This window comes from Lipophrys pholis, assembly GCF_963383615.2.
Source record: "Lipophrys pholis genome assembly, chromosome: 17".
Lineage (NCBI taxonomy): Eukaryota > Metazoa > Chordata > Actinopteri > Blenniiformes > Blenniidae > Lipophrys > Lipophrys pholis.
The window spans coordinates 3,887,672-3,911,656 of NC_137643.1; the positions used below are offsets into that span (position 1 = coordinate 3,887,672).

The window sequence follows — 23,985 nt, forward strand, 5'->3', positions numbered from 1 at the left end:
AAAAAAAGAAAAGAAAAGAATTGTGGGTAAATATTTTGGCTCGTGGGTCAGATGCCTCAATGAGTTCACAAAGAAAATATGCAATGACTGCCATGTCGCCTCCCCGGACTGGTGAGCAGAAAGGGTCATCTCAGCAGAAACACACACACACGTAGGACAGACACACACGTCCAACCTCAGACTCGGGGGGGGGGGGGGGGGGGGGGGGGGGCTCGGCAGCGGTGGCGCAGCACACTCAAACACCGCGATGCAGACTCCTGGCCACAGGAACGTCAGCGCTGCTCCGGACGCTGCGGTTTCCTCACACAGACATCACACACTAGGAAGGACTATTTATACTGCGACACACTGCAGCTAACAGCACATTACTGACAGTATGAGACACATGTAACCTGACCCCGAGTTAATGTTCAGTCCAACAACCAGCATGCACTAACCGTCTCTTCCTCTGCAGTTCCACCTGACGACGTCTCCAGTGTTGCCTTTAGCAGCACACACACACACACACACACACACACAGGCGTGTATCATGTGTCTTTGTTACAGGAATATTAGAGGTCATTGACTTGAGTCACTGTATGCAAAATGTTTAATTTGTGAATGTCATTTTGTTTTTCTGGTTAATTTATAATCCAGTTGTACTTTTGTTATCTAGCTTGAGAGAAAGATCTATTTATTTTTCCGTTTCATGTCATATCTCCATTCGCAGAGTGATCTAGTGTTATGGGTAAAGGATTTGTGATTTATTTTTTTGTTTTTCGGGATACCACTCCGCTCTCATGACATGGTTTGTGTGTAAAGTGTGCTTCGACTCCATTGTAACATGATATTACTCACTAGGTCTCCGATTCTAGTGGCAGCCTTGTTTGTTAAAATTTCTTCATTGCTAATGACGACAATTTCCTGACCACGACCAAAGGGGTTTGCCCTTCATGTGTAGAAACAACTACAGTTATGAATGACGGGAGACCCGGGCAGAACGGACCAATGAGAGTGGGGTTCTCCACCCTCGCGGCCGCGTCCCCCCGGCGTCTCTTCTTCTAGGCTTTTTTTTTCTTCCAATTGTCCCGTTGTTAGCGGGGTCAAGTTGTCTCTGTGTGTAATCTCGGTGGGAGAGATGAAGTCTATGGAAACTAATGAAAACAAGACATCTTAAGGTGATTTTTATTTATTTATTGTCTCTGAATGGCGGCGGGATTGGAGCCGCAGGACACAGTCCACAGTCCACCACATTTTGATGCTGTGTGACTCTGTGTAATGACAACATGGGGGGAGGGAGGGGGGGGGGGGGTACAAGGAGTCAATTGTGTAAAAGTAAAAAAAAACTAAAATTATCAACAATTTTTTGTTCTGTTTTTGTATTAAAAAAATATGCTTGCAGTAAAAAAAAACTTGTTTGTTTGGATTTGTGGGAACGCTGCAGAGTGTGAAGGTGAGTTTTATATTATCAAATGAACTGATAAAAATACACAAATGTGCTCGCACAAAAGGACACCAGATACCAAATAGTTTGCCAGATCATCTTGGAGTTTCTAAGGAATTACGTGAGAAATATAGGAAAAGTGTTCAAAAAGGTTTTAGTAGAGGACGAGTCCGGCTTTCTGCCCACACAGTACAATCTGGTCGCACTTCTCATGTTATTGCATCATGAAAAATCAGCCAAGGCAAACTTCCTCCAGATATTTGATTCTGCACGTCAGTGCGAAGTCACATGACCCCAGTTCTAAAGCGACCTTCTTTATCTCTTTTGTGTTTTGTAGAAGGTTTTTTTTATGAAACCTTGTGACTGCAGCTTTGTTTGATTCACTTTAGTTTTCGTTAATACTCATTACTGTTGGATCATTGAGCTATTTGAAGCAAGTTGCAACATTTTCTTTCCTCAGATTCAAATTTGCCATTTTTTTCCCCCGCGTGTTCTTAATCATTTCATGGTCCAAGATAAAAATACATTTTTATTGTAATATTAGAAATAGTTTTTAATTGATCCTTTATTGTGTGTATGCCTCAGTGCGCTCGTGGTTCCTCAGCAGACCACAGAGTGGGAGGCAGGAACCGGACGTTTCTTGGTAATTATCCAGTTTGAGATAAGGCCACACCCAACTGGCTCTTCGTTTCTGTGCAGAGGAAGTGAAGGCAGAGGGGGACGTTGGGGCGCCGGGGCTTTGGCTCTTTAATGTCCTGAAGCGTTTGTCACTTGGCTGCTGATGACCGCTCTGGTGCCTGCCGTGTGAGACGATGACGAGGGTTTGAAAACAACTCGGTAGTGTTTATTTGGTGGTTTCACCGGAGATGAGGTCCGAGTCCAGCCTCTGCAGCTGTGTGTACACTAACACCCGCTCTTCTCTTTTTCTGTCCACTCCATCCATCTCCGCCCGTCCTGCCGGGAGTCCATCTATCATCCCTGACGTCTCCCTGTTGACAGTCTTCGCTCTGTTCCACCACTCCTGACTCTCAGGAATGTCTTTTTTTTTTTTTTGTTTCGCATTTTCTTCATATGGTTTCAAAGGCACTCACGCCTTCATTCACCTCCTCGTCTTTCCTCACTCCTCTCCTTTATCTCCCCAGATGAAACCTCACGTTGCTGATGTGCAGAGCAAAGAAAAACAAAATGGGCAGATTGTTAATTCCTGGCATTTGGGACTCGCCCTTTCGGCCAGGACAGAATGAACCGCGGTCAGTTTGGTTTGGTCAGCGTTATTCATGCCTTTCAAAGTGACCACAAGTACCAGGCCGCTTTGAAGGGGAGAGTACACAAACACGAGCTGGCACAGACCTGAGCCTCAGTACTATATTTGAGTCATTTCTTCCCTCCAAGTGCTGCTGGTCTCGACATGCTGCGGGCCGAGCTCGGCGAGCTGCTGCTCAGGAAGCTTTCAGCGCTGTGCAAACTGCAGCTGCACAGCACAAATGTTTACAGATGTGTGAAAGCTTACAGTCGGGGTTTTAATTCTTGTTTGCCAGAAAATCTGGCAAAGGAAGAAAGAAAGACTCCTCATACACCTTTAAAGTGACAAAAAGTCATCTGGGTTCAAACAGATTCGCCTCAGCAGGGGGGGGTGGGTCAGGTTGGTGGTTTGATTCCCCATCTCGACCATGTGGTGAACTTTCTATGAGCAGGGCACTGAACCACTACATGCCCCAAACACTGAGCAAACATTCTGCCGAGAAGTGGTCGTCATTCACTAGAGGATGAGTCTGATCATGTGAACACGAGTCGGCTGCCGCTGTAAATCCGCCCGGAGAGCACTGAAGGCTCTGAGTGAAGGTAATGAGTCACAGAGGGAGGGAGTTTGCATGTTCTCTCTGTGCCTGAGAGAACATCAGAGATGAAAACAGAGTCTGACTATAGAACAACTAGAAGGGGAGTCGTACAATGTCTCACCTGAAGCAACTGTGTGACGGCCAATAAAACAGTGGCACTGTGCTGAAGTCGGCAGGAAACCGTGTGTGAGCAGCTCACACACTTCATTCACAGTCGAACAAGCTGAGATGAGGAAAACAAATTCAGAAACCTAAAACAATTTTAATCTTTATTATGTGTCGATGTTTCAGTTTTCTAACAGCTGATTGATTATTTCATACATTCTGTTTAACAACTGTGTTACGTGTTTTTGTGTGATATGTTTTTACTGGTTTGTGAGTTTGGAGGAACTTTACAGTTCCATGAGCCACCGGGGCTCGAAGCTGAACAGCAATGAAAGGAAGCAGTCATGAGAGGATGAAAAGATAGAAGGGTGGAGGGAGAGAGGGATGAGGGCTCCCCGGTGTGACCACTGGGAGGGGTGACGATGAGATGGAAGCAGGGGGAAGGAGGAGGAGAGGCGGAGGCATGGAGGGGAACTCCCTCCTGGTGGAGGCTTCTTCCACACATTCAGAGCCCGGCTCACACTGAGCTGCCACAGAGCAGAGGACGGCAGGGGAAACCTCTCACCTCGCCACACGATTTACAATCAGGAAACAATTTCCGCTTTTATAAATTGGATTAAGACTTGAGGAGCCCTGGAGACGTGTGGGTGGAGAGCGGATGGATGATGGCTGAAAGATGAGTGGAAGAAGGATTTCTCTTCATTGTGAGGAACTTTTGTGACTCACTGCAGGTGTGAACTTCTTCACTTCCCCGTGTGGCAGCAGGAAACCCGATGCTCGGCTCTCAAGTTTCACTCCACCTGCCCATCACTGAAATCGCTTTCCATCCTGCAAGTTTACAACTTCAAAGCTCGGCGTAATCTTCCACGGGGTTATTGTTTGTCTATATTCAAAACACAGAGGAAGAGCTTGTAATTATGCTGTCACTCTCATTATCTCTGTTTCTTCTGCTGCACCACTGAGAGGTGAGGCGGGAGGTTTTTTTTCTTCCTTCCCCTTGGAGATTACAGAAGGTAGACGAGGGGGAGAGGAAGGCCAGCAGGGAGGGAGAGATAAACAGAGGCAGTTTAAGGCCGTAAACACGTCCAGTCCAGAGGCAGCCTTCCTCTAAACACATCAGGCAGAAACCAGCACTGTAATTGTCTGCGGGGACAAACTGGAGCGAGCAGAAGATCCGACGCTGGTCAGAGTAGATGAGCGATCAGCCGAGGAGTCGAAAAACCTGCAGCATCTTGTTAATGAGGGGAGACTTTGACATGGAGAGGAAGCCAAAGCAAGCAGTCGTCATGGCCTCCAGCACACTTTCCTGTCTGACCCAGCAGCACAGCAGCAGGCCCTCCACCTTCCTCCACCCCCGGACGCTGCTCCTCCTGCCCCTGCTGCTCCTGCTCTCCCTCTCGCTGTGGAGCCACCAGGCCGAGGCCGTCGTCCACTCCAGCTTCCGCCGGCTCAGCGGACGGGAGAAGAAGGAGATGCAGAAGGAGATTCTGTCCATCCTGGGTCTGCCGGGGCGGCCCAGACCACACCCGCCACTGCGGCCCCCCTCCTCCGCGCCGCTATTCATGCTGGACCTGTACCATGCCATGTCGGTTGACGGCGAGGACGAAGGGAATGAGATAATTATAAATGGACCCGGCATGGGCAAGTTAGGAGGGGCAACTCAGGTCAACCTGGCAGCCCTGCCGACCCTGAGCACGCACACACCGCCGCTGGGGACGGTGGTCAGCGAGGCCGACACGGTGATGAGCTTTGTCAACCTGGGTGAGTCTTGGGTCCATGAAGCAAGTCAGAAAACTGTTGATGATTATACTGAGAATAACTTTGATCCCATTTCAGAGGAGATGGACAGTCAACAAGCTGACATCAGCAGGTTTTAACTCTTTCACAGTGCTCATCAAAGTACTCATAAAATATGTTGAAAAGTAATATTCTCGCTTGATTTCTATAAAATAATAGTCCACACAATATAATACAAAAAAACAATGTATAACTAATATATTCAAAGTAGTCATACTTCCATGTTCGGCATGACTGTATAATCATGTATTATTTGATCACATAAGATTCTGAAAGGAATGGAGATGTTAAAAATTAAAGTCACTATCCTGATCAAGGTTAGGACAAAAGTTCTGGATTAGACCCTGAGACGTTTTCACATTTTTGTAAACTTTGTCTCCACTGACCTGCACCAGTCTTAACACAATCACACCAGACACTGTTCTCACTTCACCACATGGGTGCAACTGCAAGCACATTTTGCCTTTAACTAATTTCAATCTGCATGCAAATTTACCCCATAGACAGTGCATAGACACTGCATGAAATCTTTCCAAATGTAAAAGACAACTGTTAAAAAAAAAAAAGGTTTGCACAAGCAGGCAAAGACGTTCGGTTCTGTGGATTCTACAACTAATGACTGGACTCCAAAGTTTGGTATCACCTAAAATCCTCCTAAAATATCAGGTTAAAAAGAAATCTTACTCTACAAATGAAGTAATAGATTACAGGACTACTCACCAGTTGCCTTAATGTCTGTCAGTCACTGTTAAAACACCCATCTGGGAATAAATCTGTGAAAATGATGAAGCTTTAGCTATAAACAATGAAGTTAGTGACAGCCAATCCTTTACTAATAGAAACTCGAATTATGACTGTTATTTACATTATAATAAAAACTCACACAGCGTACATGTCAGCCATGCTAACTAATTGTTAGCTTTAAGTTAGCCGCGAACTAACTTTAGCGAGCTTTTAGTTGGACAAACTGTAACAAAGCGGTTAGAAAGAACTTAATATTACCATGAAGAGACATTACCTCAATAATGCACTCTTAGAATAATAAAGTAAATGTTTTAATAAAAATGTAAAGATTTAGCGCAGCTGTCATCTAATGATATTGTCTACAATAGATTAAACTACTTGAGGAAGGGGGGGGGGGGATTACAGGACTACTCACCAGTTGCCTTAATGTCTGTCAGTCACTGTTAAAACACCCATCTGGGAATAAATCTGTGAAAATGATGAAGCTTTAGCTATAAACAATGAAGTTAGTGACAGCCAATCCTTTACTAATAGAAACTCGAATTATGACTGTTATTTACATTATAATAAAAACTCACACAGCGTACATGTCAGCCATGCTAACTAATTGTTAGCTTTAAGTTAGCCGCGAACTAACTTTAGCGAGCTTTTAGTTGGACAAACTGTAACAAAGCGGTTAGAAAGAACTTAATATTACCATGAAGAGACATTACCTCAATAATGCACTCTTAGAATAATAAAGTAAATGTTTTAATAAAAATGTAAAGATTTAGCGCAGCTGTCATCTAATGATATTGTCTACAATAGATTAAACTACTTGAGGAAGGGGGGGGGGGGGATTTTTACACGATTTTTTCTGGTATATAACCATAAATATACTCGGAAAAATAGTACTATAAAAGAAAATACGTACATGAAATGTTTTGCTACCTTCATAGTTGCTTTGTTAAGTCTTTTGCAAGTGTCACAGCTCAATTTGTGCAATTGATCCCCTCCATCCGCCAAATGAAAACATGGTGCAGTCCAAAGAGCCTGAACGTTAACGCGAAAACGAGGCTGAAAATATCAAGTTATTTTCTGAAAAGTTTTAAAGAGTTTTTGCAATAATATAATTTTACACGTCGCATTAAAACACACAAATTACAGTGGCACAGTCTTGTTTACTTCCCACTTCCCACACAACACAAGTGGAAAAGTGAGGCGGGAAAAACGGATTTATAGTACAGGGTGGGCGGCCTAAAGTGTCCATGGGGAACAAAGACCCCTGAGTGAAGGTTCCAGACAGTAACTGAGAGGAATACAAATCTTGTGTGATTAGAAAAATCAAAATGTTCATAGTACATTATGTATTACTGATAAAGTAATACATATATAAAAACCACTGCTGCACCACCTTATGATCAACATTTCTGTTATAAGTACAATTAAACATTCAACTGAGAAAATCTCAACAATTAATGAAGAATATCAAATATTTACAACTAGTTTGTAAATGATGGTGTAATTTCTAATTTACTTTGGCTGAGAAATGTGCTTTGAACAGATATTTATACACATTGAATTGTCTGCTTCTGGAAACATGAAATAACATCCAACTGTTAAAATGTAAGTAACACTCAAATTCACACTGATTGACAATATAGAGACACTACTTAATTTTAAACACATACAAACTCCACGTGGGACCTTTCTCACTGTGAGACAACAGGGCCAACCACTACACTACTGTACCACACTGTGTTCATGAGGCTTCAATCTTCTGTAATGCTCACATTTAATGATTTGTGAAAATTCTATTCTAAATGTCAGAATAACATCATATTGTAAAAGAAAGTAATATTTGATTTTTTTTTAAAAAAAAAGTTGTTTCAATTAGTTAAAATCATATTTGGACATTTTAAAACTGGCCAGGGCAAATCACCACCGTCAGGTTGCTGCTTTGAAAAACTATTTTGTCCGAACATAAAATGTTGTTAGATTATTTGATATTTGAGTGCAGCTCTATAACTTGTCCATTTGTTTTTCAATACCCAATACTGGTTTATTTTATGTTTATGATATAATTTCTGACCCTTTGAGGTGTTGAATCATTTTTTTGATGGTGTGAAGGCTTGAATTGCTTCAAAGACCACAAATGTGTGTTTTTACACATCCGTTTGACCACTAATTAAACATTTACCACCACAATTAAATATTTATCAGATCATTAATAATGAACAGATTGAAGTGGATCAGCTGTTTCTTCCTCTTTCCATGATTTTCTCTCCTCTTCACAGCTGTGAAAGCTGAAAATGAACTTTTTGCACAGAAAGAAAGAAATACTTCTCCTTTGACTCTGAGCATCTATCATCAGTGTTGAATGACTGAATTTTTGACTTTGCGGCTTTGGCAGCATATTGTGCAAGATTAAATTACACATGTGCGGACCTGATGACACTGACCGTGACAGGTCAGTGCAGCCAAGATTCTGAGTTTGTTTCAGTCTTCTGCTGTGCAAATGTTTAGTCTTGCTGTCAGCATGATTCAAATATATCAGAAGGTTTTCATTTTGGCCCGGCTCATTGTCCAGCGCTGCTGCAGCCTGCGTGCACTGAGCTAATAAAATGCTCTTTAGTACCAATACTTATAGGACAAATTATTTAGTTTTTGTTTGTTAAATGAGTTTACCGCACAACGTTTTCAGTTTTCTGACTATTCAGAAAGAAAAATCTACACAAATAGAGAGTTAATCATCACAAGAGTCATGTGAAGATGCTGTGCAGGTTTTTAGACGCTCAACTCATTTTTGATCCTCAGCATCCATCTGGGCGTCAGATGTAATGAGTCCTGCATCCAGTCCATTCAGCTAGTGCAGGTTCTTTTGCTGGAAAATGTTCCACAGACATTTAATATCTCAACATGCAGACCGGCAGTGCTGGCAGAATACAGATTACATTACAAGTCAACGTAAATACTCACCACCACCCTTCCGCACCACCACCCTCCTGTTTTGTGTTTCTTGCTGGACTGGATCACCGTGTGGAGTTTGCATGTTCTCTGTGTGTGTGCACAGTTTCTGTGGCTGCTCTGGTTTCTGCCCGCAGTCGAAAAAAACATTAAAGCTTGAGCCTAAATGGCGGCTCTAAATAAGTGTGAGTGTGATTGAACCCACCTTGTGCCCTTCTTGGGATCGGCTCCAGTGACCCTGAACTGGATGTAAAGGATGGAGGGATGGTTATGAATCTATTCGTGCAGATGAGGACGCACATTTACTTGTTTTATTCCGACGGGATTTTGGCTTTGTTCCAAAGTGGTTTCAGAGTATGTGACAGGTTGTTGGATGAGATCTGATTTGGTTTTGAGTCGTTCTTTGACCGGTTCTGACTTATTTATCTTGGGTTCTGATTCGTTTGTGGCCAGGGTATGAAATGGTTTCTAACAACTTATTGTTGGCCTGAGTTTCTGATTATGTGACTTGTTTGGACTGGGCCTATAATTGTTTCTTACAGATTTAACCTGGTTTCTTACTTATTTCTGATATGTTCTTTGGAGCACTCAGCCTGTTTTTGTTGGTTCCTGTCAACATCTGTACTTCAATCTCCACCACAGAGCAGCCTGACTGATGCCTATCTATCTTACAAGTTAAACATCATCTTCTTGATGGCTTCCTTCCTCCGGTGATTCTGCTCACGGAGGGAAACGTCAAGCCCTCCTTCAGGTCGGACTCTTTAATAAACCTGCATCCAATGTTAAATGAAGGGTTCCCTCTGCACAGTTCTGCCCTGCTCTGAAATTTATCAGTCAACACGTCAGGAACACAGCGTCTCATCCTCCAAATCACGTAAACATAAGGTGACTCACGGCCTTTAGTAGTGACCCAGAATGCACCACGGAGGTTCCTCTGGGATGAGGCAGCTTTTATATGACGCCCGAAACCTTTAAGTCTCATCAGATCTACAGGAAAACGCATCACATACATGTAAATAACAAAAAATAGCAACAAAAAGAAACTAAGTATTCATGTTTTTTTTTATGAACTTTAAAAGAAATGTGTGAATGCACATGAGGTTTTCTCAGTGGTGTGCCGTTTGTGTGATGGTCTGAATGGTTCAGCTGATCCTGTGCAGATGTACGAGATTTAGTCACTGTTTAAATAGTTAATCTAATCAGCGTGTGTAGTTCATGTAAGTTGAATAGAAGAGGAGAGGGTGTGTGTTCCTATGTATATGTAATGGGAAGACACAGCTGGTTGGAATTAAAAGACACACACCGAAAAAAGAAAGAAAAAAAAAAAAAAAGCAAACGGGTCGAAGCGAGATGAAAATACTGCTGAGGAGGGAGCGACTCTAAAAATACCAGAAGGGCTGCAATTAGTGGTGTGTGTGCTGAGCAGCTGCCGTGGTTCAGGGAACTAAGTGTCTCTAATTACTGCACTGTGTGTGTGTGTGTGTGTGTGTGTGTGTGTGTGTGTGTGTGTGTGTGTGTGTGTGTGTGTGTGTGTGCGTGCGTGCGTGTGCATCACCCCCCCTCAACACACACACACACACACACACACACACACACACACACACACACACACACAAACGAGCAAACACACACATTTAACAATAAAAATATACAGTAAACTACAAATTATGAACTATATAACATTAAAAATCTTTACTAATGAGGTTTTTCTTGTTTTAAGTTGAATCTGATTTCTGACCAACTGTTTTTTTAGATCCTGGTTTTGAACTACTTTTTTGAATTTCTTCAAGCCGGAATCGTTCCTGTGTGTTACCTGGTTTCTGTCCTCGGTTTAGTTGAATTTCTGACTCATGGTTTCAGCGGGTTTCAGATGGTTTCAGCGGGTTTCAGATGGTTTCAGCGGGTTTGGGGGAATTTCTAACTGTATTTTTGTCAGATCTTTAATTAGATTTCGCAGGTCTGAGTCAGGTTCCACGTTCCAGACTGGCTTTCGACTAATTCATTGCTTAGTGCTTAGTTTGAGTTCTAACTGTTCTTGGTCTGGGATTGTGGTTGTTCCCTAGACCTTCTGAGCTTCAGCCTGGCTTTGGAATACTTTTCAGCCCGGGTTAAGCCTGATTCCTGACACAGCAGCCATGTTGTCAAACGCTCCTTTTCTGCTCAACCAGCTGTGAACGCCACCGAGTTTGTTCGACTCTGTTTCACTTGTTCTCTTCAGCCAGAGAATCCTGAGTCCACACTCTGCGTATTATCTTTGACTTGTACTGACTGTTCAGGGCTTGACTCTTCTTCCACCTCAGTTCTCCTGTCATGGACTCGTCTCCCAGCGCTCTCATCTCCTCCACACTGCTGCTCCTCTTCCTCACTGTCAATGCTTCATTATTCACACAGCATGAGCACATTTTCTCCTACGAAGGCAAAATCAAAGTCTTTATTGTCACGAGGCCGCGCGCTGACGCTGTCGGCTTTTGTAAAGACGCACAGGCAAGCAGCAGAGAGCAATAAAGAGCCGTTCTCAAAACGTTGGGTTTTCAGTGTGTGTAACTGTGTTACCTCTGGTTCTGTGTGTGTGTGTGTGTGTGTGTGTGTGTGTGTGTGTGTGTGTGTGTGTGTGTGTGTGTGTGTGTGTGTGTGTGTGTGTGTGTGCAGTGGAGCAGGAGCGTGACCTCCTGCAGCCTCGTCCGTACTGGAAGGAGTTCCGTTTTGACCTGACGCCGCTGCCCCAGGGCGAGACGGTGACGGCGGCCGAGTTTCGGATCTACAAGACGCTGACGATGGGTCAGAGGGCGAACCGGACGCTGCACATCTCCGTCTACGAGATCCAGAGAGACAACAGACACAGGTTTCCTTCGCCCTCCTCCTCCTTCCTCCTCTGGTTTTAACCGTCGTTTGTTCTCTGGTGTGCGACGTTCCAGTCCCAGCTCCATGTGCAGTATTGTGTACGTGTGTGTATTGTGAGGCAGAGTGCGACGTCCCAGGGGTGTTTAAATCTGGTTTAACCTCCATTGACTTGGTGTCTTACACGTCAGTTGGCTTTAAGTCTGTTTTTGACTCTTTTCTGACTTATTTGAACAGGTTTTGATCCTCAAGCGTTTTTGGTGTGCTGTCTTACCCGGTTCCAGTTGATTTGAGCTTTTTTTTTTTTTCCCCATTATTTACAGAGTTTGCCTGTTTTCTGTCTGATTTTCTTCCTGAGTTCAAATGGACAGTTTCCAGTTTGTTTCTCGGTTCCTCACTGTGGTCAAGTTCTTTCACAGATTTTGAGTTCAGCCTGGTCTGTCGCCTCGTCTCAAAGGTTTTTCAGCCAGTTTTTCTCACTGATTATTTGCCTTGTTTCTCTGGAGTTTTCAGCTGGATTTCTTCTGTTGTTCTTCTAACTGCTCTCTAAATGTTTTTACAAGTGATTTTCTGCCGGTCTGTATTTTTCCATTTGGATTAGCTGTTTCTCTAGTTTCTGACGGCTTTTTGGCCATGTATTACTGAATTTAATCATTTATTCTTGGACAAATTATTCGGCTGGTTTAAGGCTGACTTTTTGCCTAGGTTCTACTTATGACAGGTTCCTCACTTGTTTTTCACTAAGTTGATCCATTCAGGAGGTTTTCTGTGTTTCTAGATGATTTTCAAGAATTTGTTTGTTCTAGTTCGAAAATTCTAATTGATTTCTGATTAATTTCTTGCCAGCCTTCACCTTCATTCTAAAGTCAACGTTTTGAATGGATAGTATTTGGTTGATTATAAATACAGTACAAGTTCCCAGGCTCCCCGGGGGACAGAAAGGTGTGACTCTTATAAACTGAAACCTGAAATAAAGATTTGCAGAATAATTGAGAGAGACAAGCAGAACAACTTCTAACATTTTCCCTCCTGTTGGAAGAGGAAGCCTCAAGTCGTGGTTCACTTCATGTATTTGCCCCGTTCCGATTTCAAACATAGGTTTAATTTTCTGTATTTATTTTTTTTTTTTCGATTTAATTTCTTTCCACCATCCCAGACACAAATCTTTCAACAGGCTTTGAATGATGAGTCACATAAGTTTGTGCAGTTTGTCTCTCTCTAAACTTTTCCTCTGGTGCCACCAAGAGGGGAACATTGTCTGTCCGTGTCCAAACTTTCCACACACTGTCCTACAACACTTTGAGCAGATCATAATTTGCACCTTGCACCTGATATATTTTTAGATAAAGTCTAAAGCAGTTATTTGAAATGACTCGTAGCTGTTGGGTGAAGCTGAGGTGTCGTTTCCCCCCAGAGAGCCGGAGCTGGTGCTGCTGGACATGCAGTCGGTTCCTGCAGGACAGGAGGGCTGGCTGGCCTTCGACGTGACGTCAGCCTCCAACCACTGGCTGCTCCACCCGCGCAGCAACCTGGGAATACGTCTGTATGTGGAGACTGAAGAGGGTGAGACGGCCAATCAGTCTTTATCCATACAGAACTGGTCCAACAATGAAAGCGATTGATAAAAGAATCAAAAGAAACACAAACTTCTGCAGAACTAAACCTGTTTTTTTTCACCTCCTCTTCTCCTCCAGACCGCTCCTTGTCTGCGGGCTGGATCGGGCTGGTGGGTCGCAGGGGCCCTCGCTCCAAGCAGCCCTTCATGGTGACCTTCTTCAGGGAGAATCAGATCCCGTGTCGGCCGCCGCGAGCCGTCAAGACGCATCCTCGCAGGAAGAAACCCAAATACGACCTGCCTGTTCCCAGCATCCACAGTAAGACAAACTGCAACTCGTTTAGTTCTCGCCTCACGCTGGCTTCTGCTGGTGTAAATAACGAGAAGACGTGACACTTCTACTTTAAACTTCTCAGATATTGACATTAACACACTTGATTTGGGTCAGTTTTACAGTTTCCTCATAAATAATTTTTAGTTTTGTATTTTTTCAATGTCTTAACCTTGAATTCCCCCTCAGAATGTCCACAGTTTAAAATGTTCCACTTTCAAGTTTGTTAGTTTTTTTTTTTATTGAATGCAATGTGAAGGGTTAAATGATCATGAGAAACATCTGAAAGATTCCAGATATGAGTAAATGTCTGAGGATAATGAATTACATTGAAATCATCAGCATGTCCATAGTAAGAATTAATGATAAAAGATGGGTCTGTGTCAATTTGAGTTATTTGACTCACTTTAACAAATGTCGTTATATTTTTTGATAAATGGTAATTATGTAAGTCTGTTCAAATCTTCTTTCTCTGTGTTCAGATCGCAGTCCTGTGAATAACGGAGGTCAACCCTGTAAAAAACACGAGTTGTACGTCAGCTTCAGTGATCTGGGCTGGAAGGTCAGTCTCTCACTCAGTCTTCAGGTTTTTTTTTTGTTTTATTCTCAAAACTGATACGATCTGATGTGTTTATGTTGATTAATGGCTTCCTTCTTTCTGTGCAGGACTGGGTTTTGGCTCCCACTGGATATTCAGCGTACTACTGTGACGGAGAGTGTTTCTATCCTCTGGGCTCCTGTATGAACGCCACCAACCACGCCCTCATCCAGCAAGTGGTCAGAAACTCAACACGCACGCACGCACGCACGCACGCACGCACGCACGCACGCACGCACGCACGCACGCACGCACGCACGCACGCACGCACGCACACACCCCTCTGTTTTTAAAGCAGATTTTTTGGGTGATCTGGGCTTGTTTAATCTGGTTCCTCAACTGCCTCCTCAGCGGTTTTCCACCTGGTTTCAAACATGTTTTGGCTCAAGTTTATCCTGCTTTTAAACGTACTTTTTAGTAAAAAAACAACAACTAGATTCAATAATTTAGAACAATGTTTTCATCTCTACGTCAGCTGAGGTTCAACATGCTTTAGGACAAACCAGGCTAGTTATTAGTGATTCTCTTATCCTGACCGTTTAGCTGCTTGCTTTGGCTTTATCCTAGTTTTTCATCGTGGTTCATTAAAAATCTGGGGTTTGTGTTTTCAACCTGTTTAGGTTAAATTTGGTCCTGATTTTAGCCTGCGTTCACACAGGTTATTGAATTTATTATTTCTATCTGCATGATTGTTCCATGTGGACTTGGGAGCGCTTCATTCTGGCTTTTGCACCAGTCGAGCTGGATTCTGGTTGTAAACGGTCTCAGTGCAGGTTTGAAGACGAGGCTCTAAAACTCCTATAATGAGCTTACGATGAGCGCTTCAAGAGGAGATCAGGACGAGGATCTGACGTTCTGTCGTCTCTCCGCTCTCCCAGGTCCACCTCCTGAAGCCTGACGAGGTCCCGAAGGCGTGCTGCGCCCCCACCAAGCTCAGCCCCATCTCCGTCCTGTTCTACGACGACAACAACAACGTCATCCTCAAGAAGCATCGCAACATGGTGGTGAAGACCTGCGGCTGCCTATAAGAGGAGAGGAGTCCTTACACATGAGGGATTTTCTATTTTTTAACACAGGAACTCTGCAGAAACCTCATCCCAGATCAGATTATCAAGTTAAATCAGCACTTTAAAGGCATCTTATTCTCAAATTTCTGCGTTTTCAGAATAGTTGACAGTTTGTCTGAATAATGGAAGATGAGTTTATTTGATGAACGTCAACAGTTGTGAGGGGAAGTTATTTTCAGAGTACTTTAAAACCATTATACCCTTTCAAAATTCACCTTTTCACATGGAAATAAAAACATTTTATTGGACTTCTGTTCATTATAAACTCTCTTTTGAAAGGCAAATGATACTGGATGGTGAAACAAACATTACTGATGCCTTTATTATTATTGAGAGCAACATGAAGAGAATATCAAATTGCTTTTAGTTCAATTTAAAGAAAACGTTTCCGATCATAACTTGAGACGGACTGTAAATGTGTGTTTTAATAAAGTATTTCTCATTTTAACACAGAATAAAAAGAAGGAAACCCTATTCAGTAGTACATTTTTCATTAAGAACCGCGGGATGAATTGTTGTTGACACGAACAAACTCATCAAAAAAGACCAGTTACATTAAATACATGGTTCAATTTATTGAAAAGAGTAAACAAAAATACAGTGAAAGCAAATTGGTTAGGTTTTCATCTGCTAGTGAAAGAACCAAAAGGAATGAATCATGTTGGCAGCAACTCCCACATTTTCCACTGAGCAGAGTGTCGTGTTGTTAGAGTAGTAAGAATGGAAAACGAGGATCTGGATTGCGTTACAGATTTCTTCCTGGTTTAACTGACGTGGGACAAACGTGGGTTTATTGCCGAGAGGATGTGGGGAGTTTTTAAAAAAAAAGAAAAAGGAACCACGAGGGAGATGCTGTGTGGTCTAACGTGAGGTACTGTTGTTTCTGAGTGTGGAAACCTGTGGAGCAGCAGAGGAGGCAAACAAAACTAAATAGGGCTCTTCAAAATAAAATGGAATTACATGATGAGTTTTGGTCTTTTTTTTTTTTAACAGCCAATGGTCCTGCACCTTGAAGAGGGTGTGAAAACATGGAGTCAATAGTGCAGCGTCCAAGGAGACGTGAACACGTCTCACCATTCACGCGTTTCTTTAATTTCTTGTTAGCTCTTTATAGACGAACCCTCCCCGGCGTTAGTCGCGAGATTAATTCAGCATTAGCAATGCGTCGCGCTGGTTCTCCTGACTGGGGACGCCCCCATCGATCACAAAGCAAGGTAGTTGCACACAATAAATAGAAAAGTGGGCTGCTGGTGTACGTCTGCCCCGTCATTACTGTTTTCTCTTACACAAACACACATACGTACACAGCACATACACACATCCGCACCCCTCCCGCTGTCTGTGAATACTGACAGGTCCCAGTGTTCGTCGTCAACATCCTTCAGGCCGTGAGTCAACGTTAACTTCGTGGTCAGAGTGGATCTGGAAACGACAGTTTTCATATTTGTTTTAGTTTTCGACGGCGTCAAGCTTCACAAGTCGGAAAAGCTTACAATCAAGCTTTTGTACAGACGGCTGAACACTTCATGTTTTCTGGCTGTTCAAAAACAGCTGGTGACTCTAAACTGCTGTACTATGATTGTTTCTGCCTTCGGCTGCTCACAAGCGTAACCTGGAATCTTCTCCACAACTTTAAATGGAAGAGTTTAGCTTTAAAGAAGATTCTGAATAAAAAGTCACTCCGAAATTATTATTTACAGAACTGACTTCCACATTTCCTGCAACGATGTAAAAACCAGGCGACAGTCGGACATATTTGGTGAGGCCGGTTCAGCGGCACAAAACACTGACCTGAGGAGTTTAAGGTGAGAATATTCTCACCTTAAACTTTAAGCAAGTCAAAGAGTGACAGTAATAAGATTGTAGGTTCCTCTTACCAGGATCAGGTCCACTCTGCAGCGCTTTATGCCTGAACATCAGCCAGCTCGGGAGGCATCGGGGATTTAGGATGTTTGCTCTCAAAGTGCTGCTTGAAGGTTTTGGGGTCGGGCATCTGTGTCTGAAAGAGGAAAGACAACAAGCTTGTTATATTTTCTGTGAATACAACAGATGGACAAGATATTGTCTTTTTATCTGATAACATTGAAAAAAAAATGGAGTAGAGATTTTAGCATGTGTATGAGTGTCTAAGGACTGTATTCAAAAGATAAACACAAACCTGAAAAAACTGTTAAAACAGGTCATAGTATCATTTTCTTTATCAATAATCTGAGTAAATCATTGATCAATGGCAGCTACAAATAGAATATACATGTAAATAAATCAGTTGAATGTAGGTTGCTTTTCACTGCCTTCCTAAAACATCCAACAGTACCGTGTTTTGTGCAACTTGAAAGAAACCAGCTACCTTCTTCAAAGAAACAAAAGTCCTGCCTGTAGGTGGCAGTGTTGTCATCTGTCCTCAGCCACTTCTTCCAGAGAAGAAGCCAAATCAAGACGAGCTCCCAGTTTTAGCTCCACCAGCGACTGCTGGCTGAATCCAGAAACATTCAACTATAAAGATATTTCCAACTTTCCATTGAAAATCCATTTTATGTTTTTGCAAATTGACAAACCATCGTAATACGTAACCTTGGTTTCCCTGCAGCTGCCTCAGAATATACAGCGATCAGCCATAATATTATAACTACAGACTTGAGGGACAGGGGCCTCGTTTATAAAGGTTGCCGAGGGTCCTGAAAGATACGTACGCCACTTCCCACGCAAAGTTTGTGATCTAAAAAAATGTACTTTGCGGGAGAATGTGCATACCGGTATGCAAACTTTGAACTTCGCGCACGCTCATTTTGGAGACGAAGAACCTGGCAATGCTGTTTATGAAGTGGAGAATTGAAGCCAGATTCATCTCATACATTTATTCTCTTCAAATATCAGACTTATAGATCCACGTGATCATAAACAGCCAAGCTGCAGTGGTATAGATGCTTCTTTAGTGGAATGTTACTACTGAATCAGCAGAACCATGTTCATATGTCAAACTTTCACCTTCAAATGATCCAGAGCGGTGGATAGAACTGATTGATTATCAATTGTGACAAAGTGAGTAACAATCAGTCTGATTTCAGAGTAAACACATAAATAGCACGGTGACAGTCGTGAGTAAAACTGCAGTGTGGATGCACTGGTGTTGTTTATAAACTGATTCCCGTCCACGGGAGCGCACAATGACTGGCTGTCGCTGGGGACGTCTGTTCTGTTTCAGCTGCTTTTATTAGGATTTGCAGCTATAACATACAAAAATACTAAACTGTATGAACACGGTAACAACTAAAGTGAGTCTCTGGGAAAGTCTCATGCAAAACAAAACTGCAATTGAGATGATTTACCAATGGGTTATATGTAAATTAAAGAAATTATAGATTTGATATTGCTTATTTTATTATCTTACATACGTGATACAGTTTTGTATATTTTCACATCATGGCTGTAAATCCTGATAAAAGCCGCTCACATGAACGGGAATCACTTTTTGGCAACGGTACGGTCATGCGCTCGAGACGCACTGCTGCTGGAGACAGACGACCTCCTCCACCCTGCACCTCCACCTCCACCTCTAGTGACTGAGGATAAAACACAAAGTCCACTGAGCCTTTTCACAGTCCCTGTTCAAATATTTAATTCAGACATTTAATAAACAGATAAAACTGAACTTTATCGGGCCGCTGTGTCTCCACCAAAATTTTCCCCCGCCGACACTCTGACACACGCTGGCCGTCACAACCATGGAGGCTGTTTTTGCGCACAGCAGTGAGCTCGGGTGCTGCCCCCATTATAACACTCTCCTCCATGATGTCACTCTCCTCCATGATGTCATTCTCCCCTGACCTCCACCTTCACATCAGATTCTTCTTCTCCACCTCTGCAGTCACTGATTTCTCTGTGGCTCTCACACTATTTACAGCAGTGACAACGCGCTGCCGATGGCATGTTTTTTCCTTTTATTAGTGATTCCACTACCGTGACATTAAATAATATAATTTTCCTGACCTCCACCTCATCCATGAATATTTTGCTCTCCGTAAAATTCCTTTTTCTTCGTCTTTTCTGTCAAGATTTAGTATCAAATGCCGGCGATCAACAGGCTGATTGACATGCAAAAATATTGACGAGGCCCTTTGCATTGATCATTTATGGTAGAAAGTGGGTGTGTTGAGGGCAGGAGATGAACTGTCAACCTTCCAGGTGGACAGGGATCTAGAAAAGGAAAGTGCGTGCAGCTGTGCATACGCCAGGTTTTATCGATCTGAATTTATTTTGGCGCACGCCATTTTCAGCTTTTGGGCGCACGGACAGTTTTAGTAGGAATCCTACACAAAGTTTTATAAATGAGGCCCCTGATGAGGCAGCAAAAGAAGGTTTAACTCTTAACATGGATCTGTCAATCTGAAAAATGTGCAAGTGAAAAGATTTCAATGAATTAGACGAAGACGGGGTCAACCTGGGTCTTGTGTGGAGTCTTCCTGGTCTGCAATAGCCATCTCCCAAAAAATGATGTCCCAGGAGACTACGGTCACGTTTACATGACAACGTTTCAAGTGAAAAAAACATAATTTTTGTGTCAGAAAAGTTTGGTGTTTACACGGCAACCTTTTGAAAATTATGTCCGTTTTCACGGAAAAGACAGAAACGCTGAAAACGATGTCGTTAGAATGTCAGGCCACGAGTTGGGGCTGTTGCTTGTATTTGTGATGAAACGACACACAGGTGCGACGTGCACGGTGGATTGTTATCACTGCGACTGTCAACTATAAAACTACCAAGTCCCAGGAGAATATGGACGGGGAGTCTTTAGAACCGTTTACTCCAGCGGTGGTGTGCATGCATAGTAGCAGCGTTTCAGAATAGCCGTGCTTCCTCCCGTTTCCACAGAGACGGGAGTATTTTCAAAAAGTTCCACATTGGGAGAAAACTGTGTTTTCAGTGTTTCCAAGCACCGTTGTCTTGTAAACGAACACAGAAAACACAACAAAAGTGTTTGGTTTTCACTTGAAAACAGGTCAACTGAAGAAGACTGAAGAAGACTTCAGCATTAACCCCCGAAAACACTGCGAGGTTTGACAATCTCGAAGTATTTACTAGCAATGTTGCTGAAGTAACATTTGTCTCTTTTGATGAGAACTACAAAATATCAAACATATTCTTGATCATATTGTTATGGCTGATTGGTGTATGTTACACAAGCTCAGACCTGAGAAGACCAATGGAATGACGGACATGATTCACATGGTTCGACAGGTTTTGATGTGTGTGACTGGGCGTGAAAAAAACATTTGATACACACAGATGGTTAATTCTCTCCACTGTAGCGACACAAAGCCAACTTGTTGAAGTCAACCACAAACCTCCCAGCAACAAACAACTGTGGGTCGCACTCACCCGGCACACAGGGCAGGTGTGGACCAGAGCGGCCTTCGCTGCGGTCTTCTGGTCGGCGCCATGAGACTTCTTCTTCTCTGCTGCCTTCTTGGCATTCTTCTGCTGGGATTGAATCTTCTGCTGCCCACGAGCCATGGCCCTCAGCTTCGACCTGCACGCAAGACAAGCTAACGCTTCAATAAATTATAGCAATGATTATTTTGAGGAATGATAGGTGTTGCTGAAAGATCTTCAGGAAACATGGACAAAACAGAACATATAAGACTGAGAAAACTGCAATACAGCAGCAAAAAATAAAGCTTTTGAGACAATCATTCATTCATTTTCTTCCACTTATCCGTTTCTGGGTCACAGGGGTGACAGTCTGAGCACCGTCACCCAGATCACATCGCACCATTTAAGAACCTTCCTGCAGGTGGTGAGCCCACGGGAAGGTGGCGCCCGGCGTGGGACACGAACCCACTACCCTGAGATTGTGAGTCTCATGCTCTACCTACTGAGCTAGCGACTATCAGCAGGTTACTATTAGAACATTTGGTTACACCGGTTAGCATTTGTGCAACACTTGAAATAACTATTCTGGGACAAAGCCTTGCAGTGTTTTGCATTCATTAAGCAAAATTGTGATCAAAACAAAATTAATTGTCATTGATTAAGAACTGTACAGACTGACTGGAGAGTTCTGTTATTATTTCTCTCTCCTCTCACTGTCATAAAGGGATTAAACCAAATGTTCCCGCAGTCTGTAAACACTCACAATAACCCGCCTGACATTTCTACAAGATAATGTGGATAATTGCTCCAGGTAATAAAGTGTTATTTCAGAACTAAGTACGAGTGATAAACCCTTGTTTATCATGTTTTAAAAATATTTGTATGTACAAATAACATAATTTAAAATTTGTGACAAGTAGCCATTCATTTTACTGTGTCTGTAGCTCTCGGACTGAACAGGAGGTTGTATAGTCTTACATGCTGAATGCTACGGAAATTATACAGATTTCAAATGGCAATTTCTATCACATTCCAGACTATTCATAATAAATTTATTACAAAGTGCCTTAAATTTTGTGAATGTCCTTTTATTTCTTAGTACTGCAACAGTGAGAATTTGGTTTTTTAAGAATATTAATCTTAAAATATCACTTTTGCACAGAGAATAAATCCATACACGAAAACAAGACCATTACCACTCAATTCCACAAATTTCCAACCGGCAGTTGACTAAATCAATCACAACAAAGTTGACATCTTTACAAACAAACGAAAGTTGTAGCCACCAAACTGTGTTTCGTTAACTGATGCCATCTTCAGAAACCTGTGCACATGGGTTTCTGAGATATTAAAGATGATGTTGCAGAAGCTCAAGTGTAAATATCAACAACAGTTGACCAATTCAGCCTAAAAAATAGCCATACTTTCTCAAAGAGAGAGTATTCAAGCCACATGAAAAGTCTTAAATGTTGTGAGACTGATCGTTAATCTCACGAGACCTCAAATCGCACTGGAAAAATGATTGAGGGTACAAACGGGATCTTGAGTACACAATGCTTCGGGAATGTTCGGGAGTTTCCATGACCGTCATGAAGTCAACAAATTAAGGGATGTTCTGTGAAATTTGAATGCTGGAAATATATGTTTGTATGAGTGTAATGACAAATTTCCTTTAGAAAGGTCCTGACAAAGTATTAGAGATGTATAACAACAACTGAACAGGGTCCTAAATCTTTCATTTTTTCCATGTGGATTCTGGCAGAGTAACTTTAAACGATTATGATGAATACATTTATATGTACGAAAAAAAATCAAAGCTTTACTAAGATAAAGTTAATAAAATAACAAAAATCTATTGTGAAATGGAAAGCCTGTGCAAATTATACTGTTTTAAGTCCTGATTTGTGAGTGTGTCAGCTCCTCAGCAGTTCAGGAAGTTTGTTGCACAGGTGAGGAACTAAAACCTAAACTAAAAGGAAATTGTGACCATATTTGTGACAAACAAATTGAAGTAAGCATATCCAGAAAATGTTCCTCTTTATCTAACTGACACCCAACCTTACAATAACTGCACCACGTCTTACCAAAGCTTCAAGGGAAAACAAGCAAAACATCTTGAGAAAAACACAGAATCGTGAACCACACGACCTTCACACATAAGCTATTTAACGCTCAATAACTATTCAGTTGCAGCTTCTCACATTTCCCCCACTATTCTTATCATCGGAAGGCCTTGATCACGTAGCTGAGTGTTAAAGTTATCATAAACAACAACGATAAACTGACTGTTGACTTGGCTTTTAGTGTCAAGGCTGAACACGGTTAGCCACATATATCACATCAGCTGGAATTAACGTTAACATGATATTTTGAGTATCTCTTTGGGTCCACAGCCATCAATACGGTGTAAATTGTTCGATAAACGTGGTGAGAACCATCAGTTTAGTTAAGCTGATCCTCCTCGTCCTCTCAGGCCTTCTCTCAACCGGCGCCGCCTTGTTAATACTGTTAGCTCCGGAAGCTAATGCTACATTAAACACACACTTTATCCATGACACAGCGGTGTCGTTGTAAAAAATAAATATATTTGATTATAGGTATATATTAGAAAACACCCGGCTGAGTTAGAACTGTTTACTTAAAGTAAATATGTTGTTTTTCGGACGGTTTTACCTTCGAGTTCGGACTCTGCCTGTAGTCCTTTTGTCGTTTTGTTTTTTTAATGACCGGAAGCTCCGGGGTAGGTTTGAACGACCAGAAACAAAATGGAGAGCAGCGCCCCCATAGGCCCGGAGGGGAACTGCCGACAAACCTTGTGGTAGATTCGAGTCCAGGCCACATCTTTCTTTCTGTGTGGAGTTTGCATGTTCTTCCTGAGCACATGTGGGTTTCCTCCCACTGTTCAAAATAGTGTGTTTTAGGCCAATTGGCGGCTCTAATTTAGTCATTGGTTCAAATACTGGTTGAGTCTTTATCTTTCTCCGTGTGTGTGTGTGTGTTCCAGTTTCCACCCACAGTTTAAAAACATGCATTTGAGGCTACTTGGTAATTCCGAATTGTCCATAAGCATGAAAGTCTCTGTGTTTCAGGTGGATATTTCCCAAAGTCAGCTGGCATCTCAACCCTGAATTGGATCAAGTGGCCAAAGATGGATGGATGAATAGGAATAGAACTAACATCAGGAAACAAGAAACTTTCCATCTGTAGGAAAGTTAATACATTGCATAAACATCAGTGTGTAGAAGAAGGTGACTTGTGAATGACGACAATCTATTTAAGCTGAATGAGGGATGCTGGCGTTTCAGTTTGAGAGGATGACTACAGTGTGACGGCGAAGGATTCAGGGAGGAGAAATGAGTCGTGACTCTCTGAA

At 42.4% G+C, this 23,985-nt stretch overlaps 2 protein-coding genes across 2 annotated transcripts; one reads left to right on the forward strand and one right to left on the reverse strand.

The window, feature by feature from the left end:
* The first annotated feature begins 3,801 nt into the window (after positions 1 to 3,801).
* Positions 3,802 to 16,208, forward strand: bmp8a (bone morphogenetic protein 8a). The gene is made up of 7 exons (XM_080485776.1): positions 3,802 to 5,127; positions 11,503 to 11,695; positions 13,106 to 13,254; positions 13,386 to 13,565; positions 14,060 to 14,139; positions 14,244 to 14,354; positions 15,054 to 16,208. Exons 1-7 carry the CDS (start codon positions 4,560 to 4,562, stop codon positions 15,201 to 15,203), a joined length of 1,431 nt encoding a protein of 476 aa, XP_080341902.1. The 5' UTR covers positions 3,802 to 4,559; the 3' UTR covers positions 15,204 to 16,208.
* Positions 15,795 to 23,340, reverse strand: LOC308123346 (zinc finger protein 706). The gene is made up of 4 exons (XM_080485779.1): positions 23,286 to 23,340; positions 20,619 to 20,769; positions 17,120 to 17,241; positions 15,795 to 16,664 (listed from the first exon to the last, which is right to left on the reverse strand). Exons 2-3 carry the CDS (start codon positions 20,751 to 20,753, stop codon positions 17,146 to 17,148), a joined length of 231 nt encoding a protein of 76 aa, XP_080341905.1. The 5' UTR covers positions 20,754 to 20,769; positions 23,286 to 23,340; the 3' UTR covers positions 15,795 to 16,664; positions 17,120 to 17,145.
* Positions 23,341 to 23,985: the final 645 nt, after the last annotated feature.